The sequence below is a fragment of the Bubalus kerabau genome, chromosome 1 (genome assembly GCF_029407905.1).
Source record: "Bubalus kerabau isolate K-KA32 ecotype Philippines breed swamp buffalo chromosome 1, PCC_UOA_SB_1v2, whole genome shotgun sequence".
Taxonomy (NCBI): domain Eukaryota; kingdom Metazoa; phylum Chordata; class Mammalia; order Artiodactyla; family Bovidae; genus Bubalus; species Bubalus kerabau.
In genome coordinates this window covers 206,172,190-206,185,298 of record NC_073624.1, presented here as the reverse complement: position 1 = coordinate 206,185,298, position 13,109 = coordinate 206,172,190, and the positions used below count along the sequence as shown (strand labels likewise).

At 41.8% G+C, this 13,109-nt stretch overlaps 1 protein-coding gene across 2 annotated transcripts in view; it reads right to left on the bottom strand.

Annotated features, from left to right (window-relative positions):
* The window catches only part of SEMA6A (semaphorin 6A), a 131,469-nt gene that overhangs the window by 22,415 nt on the left and 95,945 nt on the right, over positions 1-13,109 (bottom strand). The window contains exons 16-18 of one of the 2 annotated variants that reach the window (XM_055550710.1): positions 10,678-10,736; positions 7,965-7,985; positions 2,519-2,674 (exon numbers count right to left, since the gene is read on the bottom strand). In XM_055550710.1, coding sequence (XP_055406685.1) covers positions 2,519-2,674; positions 7,965-7,985; positions 10,678-10,736 — 236 coding nt within the window. The remainder of the gene's footprint in view (positions 1-2,518; positions 2,675-7,964; positions 7,986-10,677; positions 10,737-13,109) is intronic. The other variant, XM_055550720.1, reaches the window with a different exon arrangement.

The window sequence follows — 13,109 nt, the reverse complement described above, 5'->3', positions numbered from 1 at the left end:
TGTTTGGAAGATGAGGTGAGACCAGGAGGGGACCAGCCCAGTAGTGCTCAGCATTTCTGCAGAGCAGAGCTCCGGGCTCATCTGCTCACTGGCTTTTTTTCCCCCCCAGCAGCCAAAGTAAAAAGGGCACCAGACACTTGATTCCTCTTCAGCTAACTGGTCAGCAGATACCATTTTCTGCTTAGTGGGGAAATGTGTGGTATTTTAGAAACAATTCCAGAGTATATTTAGCGCCTAAAGCCAGGGCACACAAATGTCACATTCCCATGAGACAATCGGCCCAGTGAAAAGAGGACCCACCAGAGGCCTGCAGAAAACCCACAAAACTCTCGCATCCCAGGAGATGCTACACGCACGGATGTGACATCATTAAGGCGCCCACATCAGGGAATGAAAAGAAGCAAGGGGATCACAGATTGGGTCAAGTTAAAGGATGTCATCATGAGTCAGAAAAGAAACAAGACTTTTCCAACAGAGTCACGCCATCACCAAGTCATACCACACAGCGCTTGGCAAAACCAAAGAAAAGTTGGAAATAAATCATGAACATTAAGTTGGAAATAAATCATGAACATTCAACAGAAAAAAAACACTTCAGAGCAAAATGGAAATCAAAATCATAAAAAATCATGGCAAAAGGAACATTAAGCTACATCACATTTTTATTTTTTAAATTTCGGCGTAACAGCTCGTTGTCGTTGCCCCATCAAATACATAATCAGTTGTCAAAAAATGAAGCTCCAGTTTGACAGGGCAAGGCAAAGAGCTAATAGCACGAGAACAGTGATCATGTTAAACACCCATGCAATCACCTCTGCCACCATTGTTTGACAATCTGTAGACTGCTTCCAGCTTTGTCAATATTCATAAGAAGACCCAAGAGAATGAACAATGCCGAATTTTCAAATGATCTGTCAAAGTGTTAATTGGACTCTTTGATAACCTCCATCCCCTGGGAGAGTTAACGACTGGAGAAAATTCTCGCCATCCGTCTCGGGGAAGTGAGGAGGAAATGACTATAACCAACTGCTAGATATTTGGTTGACATATTTAGTGCTTTACTGGAAAGGCTGTTTGGTTTTTCAGAAAGTCGCAGTGGGCAAACACAATGTGATTTTTACTGTGTTGTCTCTTCTTGAGTAGTCGGCCAAGACTAACACATCTGTGGTCGAGAGCCACACAAAACAAATAACGGCACATGTTAGGGCTGGTATAGCCTGCGGTGGTAGTTCTGCCCTGTCACAAATGGATCTGGTGCTGTCTTGAGATGGTGAAGAGCAGGGATCCCACCAACTTAAGTGGCTGCCGAGACACCAGCTTCTTTAAAAAAAAATATTGGGGCAGGACATATTAGCAGTAAGAAGTTACAGGAGAATAATAAAATCGATTAAGGGTGTAAGTTCACAAGTTAAAGGGCTGCATCGTCCCATGTGGGCTTGGCATGTAGCGGCTGAGTGTACGGCATTCTCAGGAGAGGAGCCTCCAGAAAAAAAAAAGAAAAGGATGAAAATTTAGCGTGAGTCTGCCAAGCAAACATTCTCTAAAAGCAGAGATGGAAGTATGTATACAGAAACCTGTGGGGGAGGACAGAGACTGTCTTTCAAAGGTCACCAGAGCTGGTCTGCCCTCGACACTCAAACCCCTGCTTGGATGAAACTCTTGAAAACATATAGAAGTAAACAATGCTGAATGGGGAGAAACAGCTCGCAACATAACTGAGCTTTTCAGTCTCTGATTTACAGGACTGTTTTTTGGACAAGTAAAGGCCTCTTTGGTTGCAGCTGCAACTAAAGTAGGATGTGTTACCAGAAGCAGCAAATGGCGAGAAAAGAGATGACATTTCCTGTCTCTAGTCTCTAGCAAAGAAAGCCTGGGAGAATTTAGGACAGTTCATAGTAGAGTCCCTTTCATTTAGTGTGGCTTCCTTTCCATTTTAAATGCATAGCAATTCTGCTTGATTAAATAACATATTTTTTGTTTTAGCTGTTGTCCTCTAATGGCAATCAAGTGCGTCTCAGAACCTCAGCTCTGTTCAGATTCGGCCCCCTGTAAGGGTGAGGGATGGGACCAGCCAGAAAAGACTTCACTCTGCTACTTCTCCATTCATGATTAAACGGGCTTTGACTGCAATTACATGTACTTGCCAAAGCCCGCATTGCATTCCATCTTATTATGGGGGGAAGAAGAGGATCCAAAAATCACTGGATGAGCTAAGAGGAGAGGAAAGGGACTTTAGGAGCCAGCGTCCACTTTGGGCCAAGCCATGCCTCTCTTGGGTGGAGGAAGCTGAGAGGATGTGTTATTTGTTTTGTGTGGTTTCTCCTTGGTTGGGGAATCATTTCGGATCAAGTCTAGCACGGAGGATTGGGTTGCAGTCTTTTCTGAGACGCTTTCCGTCAGCGTGTGTTGGAGGTCCGTTCATTAAACGCTGCTGCGGTTCAGCTGGAAGCAGCTACACGGTCCTCCCCGCTCCGCCCTCCCTCTCCCCGCAGAGGAAGAGGTGCTTCCAAGGCCTTACCCTTCTTGTCTTGGTGATTATGGGAAGACACTGCCCCCAAAGAGTCTGTGCTGTCGGGTGACTCCTTCCAGTCCATCATTCCTCCCCTAGACTCATACCCCTCTTGAGCCGCCGCATCGGACGTGGTGGTGCTGGGCAGGAGGGAACTGGAGTGCCCTGTTTTCATCACAAATATAGTTAGGGAAGACATCACCGGAGACGCCTGCTTTTTCTTTGCTCAGAGGCCAGGAGGTGGGACACCCAAGCTGGCGGTAGAAGACTCAAAGGGGATTGCCCTAGACATAATAAGGCTGGTGGTAGGATTCGGCAGAAGAGCCCTTGAACTTGCAGTTAGAGGGTGAAGGGCCAGGTCTTGTCTCTGCTGCTTGCTGGGTGAGCCTGAGGGAATCACTTAACTTCCCTGGGCCTTGGTTTTCCTTGTGCACAAAATAGAGGCCTCCAGTGTTTGGAGGATAAAGTGGCATCATGCTGAAAGTACCTAGCAGTGTCTGACACATCGTAGGTGCTCAGGAAATATCAGAGTCCCTTGGTATTCCCATAGCAGCACTAAGGCAGAATGTGTCCACTCTGGGGGTAACATTCATGAATTTGGGGCAGGTGTATGGTAGTGAGTGAGTCTGCGCTGTCACAGACAACTCAGCTGCCCCGAGCCTTTCCCATGGAGTATGTGTCTAGTATTTGGTTGCAGTGCAGCCTCACAGGCATTCCGCTTTCTAAAGGGAGCTGCTCCAGCCCTCCTGCCTGGAATACAGGGCTTAACTGTTCTGCCTTGTTATGGCTTTGCCTTTTGTGTCTTACTCAAACCAAGTAAAGTTTCTTGGTCTCCTGACTCATACCACTGAGAGGTGGGTTTTGAGGCCACCATGACTGATACGATTCAGACTAGAAAGGGAGAGCTTTCTGAGATCCAGAGTCGCCTACTGCAGGATAATGCCAGAAGAAGGATGGCCAGGTTGGGAGTTTCGGCGGAAATCGGACATTTCCTGTGAATACATTTCTAAGGCTTCCTTTCCATCATCCCACAAGGTTAAATGCAGATCGCATCTGGCGCTTTGATCTAAACTGTCACAATGATTTAAAGAAGCCCCACTACCTGTTCTCTCTGGTGGAAATTAAAAAATAACCTCTCTATGATTTTCAAGTGGAATCTTTGGCTTATTAAACCATCTTACCTGTAGAAGCAACCTCTTGAACAATTTTTAAAAAGACATCAGGGAGCTACTGCGAATGTGTAGTTGATGGCTTTGGTACAAAGTAGGACAGATTTCACAAGTGACTCCATCCTCGGGCTGTGATCACCACACATGTGATAAATAAAATGCCAGCCACCAGAAAGAAAGATACTAGTGAATGCACTGCATTCTTCTTTTTCACAATTATTATCGCAAGTAGGAGTTTCAGGAGACTTTAATACTGTAAATTACAGACCATGTAACCATATACATACATGGTTTTATATATATAACGTGTGTGTGTGAATAAAGTAGGGAAAAGCAAGCAAGCCAAGTGGGTATCTAAGCTATAGGATTTCCGTGGGAGCTCTACATTTAAAATGTTACCACAAAGCTTTGGTAACATTTAAGAGGCCTCTTTCTGTGTAGGGCTTGTTTGGCTTCTACACAGCTTCAAATATCTGCTTTGCTACAAAGAGTCTAGTTCATATCCAACTGCTAAAAACATGTTCATTTAAAACTCAAGAATGCTTGCATCTAGATTTTTTGTTTTTTACATTTCTGGGTTTCACATTTCATCTCCCAATACTGATAAGAGAACATGAGTAGGAAAATTAATAACCTGGAATTGGAAATACAGACTTTCTTTTACTTCTTTTATGCTTATACTGAGGTCTAAAATATAGCCTCTATTTTCTGCTGTTGAATTAACCATGCTCTCATGAAACATACTGTCAACCTAAGAGAGACTTCAGCACCCAAACAGTGAGAAATAGCTTAGTAGTGAGTCAGAAAGAGGGGGGAGGAAAACTGAAGCCTTTCCTCCAAGTAGCAAGAACTTCTTTTACCTGAATTGATATGCATTTTGAACGCTTTCAATTTAACTGTGTTCAAGGGGCAATTTTATGGTAATGCCATAAGTATGGTTTAGGGAGAACATTTCTTAATACGGTAATCTAGGGGAAATATATGCCTAGGGGACACATTCTCTGTAGAAAAGAGTTCCTGGACCATATGCTGCAAATACATGGAAAAGTCATTGGTAACGGAAAGCTATGGCTATGAGAGGAAATTAGTGTGGACCAGATGGTAGTTAGGTAGGAAAATGTTGCACGCAAATGTGAGAAATCAGCTTCTGCCTATTGCTGAAATGTTAGTTTAATACCCACCACATCTCCGTTTTCTCCATGTAAATCTAGAGAAACCATGCATCGTATATACTCAAATGGAAGAAAAAAACAGAGCAGCGTGAGGCTTGTAATCTCTGAAACGTAAGCTCGAGGACAGTGTGTGTCACTGGTGGAAAGCAGTAGTCGGAGAAAGCAGTGCCTGATTCTTGGAATTTTAGAACTACCATGTGAAAGCACCCGTAAGCAGCCGTCCTGCACTTGAAGTCAAAGAAGTGTATTATTATGACCTTGTTATTTCGACCTCTCCAACTGTTAAATGGGTGTCACTCGTGTTTCTTCTTAGAGTCTGGTTCTATGGGCTATATTGTTTTTGTGCATTCCCTAAGAGACTCTGTAACCAAAATCATGCAACAAAAATAGGCAATCATTTGTGGATATGGTATTACAGGTCAACAATTTGGAACCTATAATTTGGTCTTGTTAATCCAATACGAAAAGTCATAATTTTAATCAGTGGAGCTAATTATGTATTATTCTTACAATATACAAAGAAATAGATTTTAAAAGTTAACTCCAGTATGCATCATATTGTTTCTCTATATCTACAAGTTTTTGTATTAATAATTCCAGAGGTTAGAGACCCTTCAAACTAACCTATTAACAGTGATGGTAGCCAATTAGACACAGAGGAGGCACTAAATCAATACGAGAGAGGATGAGAGAAGGAAGACAATCAGGGTCCAATTCACTAAAAAGGGGTTCTTGTATATGTACTTGGTATTGCAGAGAGCTTCTACCACGCAGAGTTTGCATGGGTTATTGAATGATTCTTTTTTTCAGAGTTAGGCAGTTCTTGTTCTGTGGGTCACTCTATGAGTCTGTACTCAGCCATGGAGCTTCAGTGTTATGGGAACATGTAAAGGACATGGCTAGACACAGTGGGTGCACCTTGGACTTTGGGGTTGGCTTCCTTGTTTATATCTGGGCTCATGAAAACAGCTATTTGGTTTTTTTTTTTTTGATAGTACAAAAAGAATACCTAGTCCAGTGCCTGGCACATAGTAGGCCCTAAGCAGCTATCTGCAAATGAATGAATTAAATCTCTTCTAGGTTTATTAGCTCCAAAATAAGCATCTTTTGCAGTAGTTGGTGTAAAGAAAGTCTTCTGTGCTTTTGTAAGTACTGACTGAACCAGCCCTCATTTTGATGGTCAATCATCTAACCACTTTACACTGGAGAGACTGGGCCTGAAATGAACAGAATTATTAGCTGAAAGGAAAATTCCAACTCTTCTTTAGTGTCATCACAGAAACCACTGATGGAGCGAATGGGGATTGTCCTTTAAAGTGTTAATGTGGAGGAATTAATAAGTTCCTTTCCTTTTGTAAAGGCAGGAAGAGGGGTCCATAAATTGAAGAGTACTTTTTATTCATCAAGAGCATCCCATGCTTTAATTATTCTATCTATATGAGAAACTACCTGGGAGTTAAAGTTGGCTTTAGTCCGACTGATGAATGCTGGGGAGGCTGCTGGTTCAAGTAGATTTAAGACCTGAATTTCTCAATATCTGATAAATATTCTTCAATTACAGGAAATGATTGCAAAGTATGATATTGAAAAGAGCAGATGCTAACTGGGTTCTCTTTCTGAAGGGCACACTGAGCTACATGACACTCGCCTCCTGAGGAATGTTTCTCCCAGTTGCTGGGGTTCAGTATTCTGGTTTGAATCGGAGATGAGAGAAGGTTAAAGGTGGATGAATTCAGTGGGCTCATTGACTCCACACTGCCTCACTTCATGACAGGAGAGACTGGGTGTTGTTTTCTGTATCTGTACAGCCGCCATTTATAAGATAAACTTTAGGACTTTCCAAGAGGTGTTTTATTGATGCTAGTTAGACACAGGAGTGACAGTTTCCACAGAGCTATTAAACACATTTGTAGCCATTAGGAACTGTTTTTCTGAATCCTAAATCTACCTTGCTTTCTTTTCCTCCCTCTTTTTTCTTTCCTTTTTTTGTTCTCTTCCTCTGTTACCTACCTCGATGTTGAAAGACTGACCTGGAGCTGTTACTGTTATGTATTTCAAAACATAAAAATGATAAAATGTCTACATATCAATGAAACTTGTAGTCCCCATTATAATACAGAAGCTTAAATTTGCCATTACATATGTGCTGTTCATTATCTTTAAAAAAAAAACCCACATGAATAGTTTACCTTAATAAACATTTGGGGAAGCTTTGAGAAAAGGAACTGGAACATTTCAACTACATATTAACTTTCCTTGTAAAGAGCTCAGAATATCTGTTTATGGACTTATGGGCTTTATTTAGTATAGTGTCTGTCTATTAAAGAGGAGGAACAATGGGATAGATCCTGTTGGCACATTATTTCGACTGCATAACTCTTCCTTATATACATTTAAAGAAATATCACTGAAGATAGGTCTACAAATTCATACTCCATGTATGATTAAAATTTGATGGCTATATTGGAAAGTTTTGCCTGTTAAGAACTTGGTATCTGCATTCTGTATGGATTTTTCCTGCAGAGGATGTTGTTCTGAAAGTCAGCATTTTGGGGAATGGGACCATCTATCAGGTAAGGAGCTGTGGCCTATTACTTATAAGCACTGTTCTTTTATCCTGGATGTACTTATGTCCAAAAGCAATTTCTTCTCCCTCAAGAACTCATTAAATGCATTCACCAAATTCCCTAAGGTTGGCATATTTCATGTTATGTGGATTAAAAATGTAAGACTCATTCTCACACGTCAGTTGTCTCATATATGTAGAGAAATTTTTGAAGCATCATGAAAGCTATGAATAATTTTAGTGAATTGGGGCCCTGAAGTAGCCAAGGATCTGGTCCATGATGTTTAGGAATGAAAACTCGAAACTACCACAGGATGAGTGGCTCGAAGAATAAGAAAACAAAGCAAAACCATAAACTGACCATATACTGTGTTGTAAGACATTTCATGATCTGGTAGAGGAGTTGAAATGTCTATAAAAAATAATGAGAATTTAAAAGTTAATTGAAAAAGAAACATAAGATTCGGAAATACTCAAGAGGGTTAGTGAAATAGGATTTCACAAATAGATTTCCATTGCTATTAAATTATCAGTAACATCTTCCTTACCATTCAGTGCCACGAAGGAATCTGAAAGACAAAAGGGAGGAGTGAGTTACTTAACGTTTAACACTCTGCTCAATGTGACTTTTGTAACCAGTGGGAATGAGCTGATACAGAGCTGCGCTAACCCACAAGGCCTAGACTAAGAAAGTGCTTTTTAGTTTCTGCTGGTAACAGAAGATGCTTCATATTTGGTTCAGTTTCATATCCCTGTGTCTCTTTACCAAGTGGGCTTCCTCAAAGTCATGCCTTTGTTGCCAAGAGGCAGAGAAAAAGCAAGCGTGAGTGCAGAGAAGGGTAACTGCGATTATACATAAGCCCTGCTCCATCAGGAGGGACTTGTACATGGATAAGATGAGTCCCTTCTGGACCACACTTAGGAAGCAATTGTTCTTTATAGTCTCTCTCATTTCATCCTCCCAACTGTGCTGTGAGGAACTGTCCGATATCACAATGTTCTGACCTCAGCAGGGGTTTAAGTTAGGAAATGAACAAAAATAAAAATCACACATAGAGACAACATCCTGTTTGTGTGCGTGCACGCATGTATATATGTGCTGTGTATCTGGGTCATGTCACTGGTTCACTCAGCCTGCTCCTCAGCCTCTGATACTGGCTCTTTATGGTTTCTTCATTTCCCCTAAAACTTCTGTGCGAGAGTCACTGTGCACCAAATGTCTAAGTCCTGTGAATGCCTGTGTGTGACTAGGTAACAACTAACAGAAGTAGTCATGCTCCAGTGAGTGCCCAGGACGAGAGACACCACTAGAAAAGTCACTACCTGCTGCCTGGAGCGGGCACCCTATGTGCCTCAATGGGAATGGGTGTCAGGTTATGGGGAACACGAGACTGAAGGGTAAACCTCCGGCCTTGGACCTGAAGGCCTGCCCTGAGCTCCGCCCTGGGACCTGGGTGCGGTATGAACCTGCCGGTGTAGCTGCCGCCTCAGAGAGCCCGTAACACGTTCCCACTTTTCGTGTGTGCACCTATTCAACCCACATGATACCCCTGTTTTTTCTACAGATGCCTTTATCATCAACTCATACAAATATGAAGAAAATATTCACTGATGTCAACTAATTAAGTTCACTCACATAGACACACATACAGACCAAAGCCTGCTTCCCTAAAAATGGCACTGGAAAGCACCAACTTGACTAAAGTCCACCAGTCACACATCACATTGTTTCGCTGTACATACCTAACAGATCTTTCGGTGATGCCACTGTCTCCTATGTCTACTTCTTAATTCAGATTTTGTGTGTGAGGACATAGTAAGAAAAAGATAAAGGAAGGAGCTTTTGCCAATATGTATTTGCAAACCAAAAATATATATGACCAAGAATTTGGAAATGAGGCTGTCTGTAGCCCTCTTTATTTAATTATGTCTCTTCTCCAGAAAAGGTATTAAATGGCACCTTAGAGTCTGTCATTTCAGGACTCATGGCTCAAAGATGGAGAGTTATATCCATGATTTTCATTATCGAATCAAGTATCAGAAGTAATACAGTTTCATTCCCCTAGGAGCTATTTCTGGTGCCATTCTGAATACAAGCTTCTTGAAAATTCATCACATATAACATTTTGAAACATGGCAAACTAAACAGTTTTCAAGGGTATGGCATTATTCTCTAAATTAGTGTTAATAAAGCATTTTCAAGAGAATATGGATATTAATCAGGTCACTGAACAGCTGGGCAGAGTTTTGACTAGGATCCTTTATATAAAGTTCTAACTAAAGTATTAACATCCAACCAGTCCATCCTAAAGGATATCAGTCCTGAGTGTTCACTGGAAGGACTAATGTTGAAGCTGAAACTCCAATACTTTGGCCACCTGGTGCGAAGAGCTGACTCATTTGAAAAGACCCTGATGCTGGGAAAGACTGAAGGCGGGAGGAGAAGGGGATGACAAGATGAGATGGTTGGATGGCATCACTGACTCAATGGATATGAGTTTGGGTAAACTCTGGGAGTTGGTGATGGACAGGGAGGCCTGGTGTGCTGCGGTTCATGGGGTCGCAAAGAGTCGAACCCGACTGAGCGACTGAACTGAATAACTTTTGAAATGAACCCTGAGATTTAGCATAGTAGGTCAGTTCTTATAAAAAGGGTATTTTGAATCACTTTGTACTTAGTGGGTTCTTTCTGAATATTTGTTTTTATTGCAAATGGTAATAAACGTGTCTAATTAAAAAATAATTTTGTTTGTCAATATGTTCAAGAAAAGCAAATAGTCCCACTCAACTAAAAAAACAGTTCAGTGATCAACCTTTTTAATCATTTGTCTAAAGATTATGCCAATATTGTATTTTTAAAGACAACAAGACTAGTGGTGTTTTGGCTTTTTTTAAAATAGTTTTTTATTCTTTAATTGGAGGAAAATTGCTTTCCAGTGTTGTGTTGGTAAAACTGGTTTTTAAGTGGAAATGCTGATTCAGCTGACTGTGCTGCTACAGGTTCATCCTCAAGAGTGGATTTGTTTCGCATTTATGATAACGAGCTGGGTGCCCGCATTTTCAGCAACAGCACTGACAACTCTGGCTTCCAAAGACACTATTTTCTCTGATATTTAGAAGGTGATTTATGTTATTTTTGCATGTTTTAGAGGCAGCTGCACTCAATTTCACATGTGGGGTCATGTTTCTAGGCCATTCCATAAAAGCATCTTTTATCGACTAAATATCCCCAAACAAGCATGGATAAAAAGCTCCACTTACTGTGACAATCCCCCAGGCCATCGGTATTGCCTCGCTCTACGTCCTGTTCAAAAGTCAGTCTTCAAAAGGAAGGACGGAGAAGAGGATAGAAACAGATTCAATGATATGAGTCTTTATTCCAGCATTCATCTTAAGTTTCACTAAAGCAACTAACACAGTTTGAAAAACTGAGTGCCAGGTATAAAAAGAAGTAGATAAAACAGCTTGAAAATTTATCTCCGAAGTTTATAGAAATGAGTCCTTGGTGAATCTCCAAGGAGAAGCCATGGTTTGGGCAGTCAATTCAGGTTTTATTCAGGGGGTAAACAAGTTTGTGGATTACCTATATCACTCTTTGCTGCTAATGCCCTGAGCATTTTTGAAACATCTGAAAAGTTTAAATGTTAACCAACATCCTGATGTGATACAGAAGTCTATACCTTAAGAAAAGGGTTTTCCTCTCTCCCTTTCTCTTTCACCCCAACTCTTGCCTTCCTAGACCTTTATCTATTTCTTTGTTTAGAAATAACTTTGTATAGCAAAGTGTTCACAGCGGTCGGTGGCTATAAGTGAGCCTCTGAGAGGACACAGGACACGGTGGTGTGTTTTGCTGAGACTGTGTGGGTATTTGGTTCACACCTGGCCCCACATCCAGTCTTCAGGAGTATTGCTGTCATGGTCCTCTATAGGTTCACTCTTCTTTCAAGTCCACTAGGTCACTTTCGGAGAAGGCAATGGCACCCCACTCCAGTACTCTTGCCTGGAAAATCCATGGACGGAGGAGCCTGGTAGGCTGCAGTCCATGGGGTCACTAAGAGTCGGACATGACTGAGTGACTTCACTTTCACTTTTTACTTTCATGCATGGGAGAAGGAAATGGCAACCCACTCCAGTGTTCTTGCCTGGAGAATCCCAGGGACGGGGTAGCCTGGTGGGCTGCCATCTATGGGTCGCACAGAGTCGGACACGACTGAAGCGACTTAGCAGCAGCAGCAGGTCATCTTTGGGCTGCATAAACTCTATACCCCAAAAGGACTGATCTTAATAGTATCTAATTTGATTTTTAAATAAACACACTGGAATAGTCCAAAGGAGTCTTGTTTTTTTGGGGGGAACTCTGCTCTTCTTTCTGCAACATACTCAAAACTCCGATTTTGCAACTGCCTTCAGAGTTTATTTATGAGCCATCTCGGAAAACTACTTTGACAGTCACACCTTGATCTAATAATCTGCCGTGTTCATTTCTAGTGTTTTTATGCTGTGTCAAAAATCAAATTCAGCCTCAAAGGATAAAGATTTCTAGCTGTAATGAAAGCCAGGATTCACCCGGTCCTGAGGCCACGTTCCAAGGAGAGTTGCACATGTTTTGAACAATTGGGTTCTCACGCTGACTTAAAAATGATTCTTAAAATTCATTCTTACTACCTTTGTTACACCTTGACTAAAGAAAGGAGATAGGCCATTTCTCAGCTTCCCTCACTGTGCGCTTCTGTGATCCTTCCTCCTTCACTTCAAGGTCCCCGTGAAAAGCTATAAAGCTCTCACCCTGTAGTCTGTCAATATTGCTACTTGCAAAGCTGATCTAATACTGCATGGTGAGTCAACCCTTTGCATTAGCCAGATTTCCAGGTCAGACTCTACAGTTTTCATCAGCTCTGTTTATGGGAATACTTTCCCTCAAATTATGCAGGTGGTGGTCAATCAGCTGTCCTTCTATCTGTTTAACTTGGTATTCTCAAATGGGAGAGGGGGCTCTCCCATTGTGTTGGGAGGACAATTCCTTTTGCCTGGTGGATAGGGGGGAGTGAAGAAATGACTACGAAAGAACTGTGCTGGCATCTGGCATCTTCCTTGAAATGCCATAACCTGTCAAGGACATGCACTGAATATTTCTCCAAATGTTATTTTGGATTTCAAATCCACAGAAGTAAAAGCATAAAGCCTTTGAACTGACACCATCCAAGCACTGGAAGTCAGGGTAACAATTCTCAGCACCAAAATCACATGCGTGGTAGACTGGCTTGATCTAGCTGATCTGCTGGAGAAATGCCAAGAATTGATTGCCTCCTAATGAGGAATAGGGTCAGCTGTTCTGTGGTGCAGGAGAAAGGTTTATTGGATGTATACACATGCTTGCAGCACAAATGCATTGCTTATTAACAAATGCCCTGCAGTTTCTTCTCAGCCCTGGATGGTCAATTACAGGAGCCAGTTTTGCTATGGCTGGGACAGGCCACATCACTAACCTAATCGGTACCCTCTTGCTCCCTTTCTCTGCCGTTCTTGCACTGTGATGATCAAGGCACATACCCTCTTGTCCCTCTCCTCAGGGAATACTTAAAGTCCACTGTGTTGTTTTTCTCTGTTTTTACTCAGTCTGAGGATGGATGATTAATCAATTGGAAGTCTGCCACGTATGATGCTGGGGTATTCTATGAAATGAGGAAAGGAAG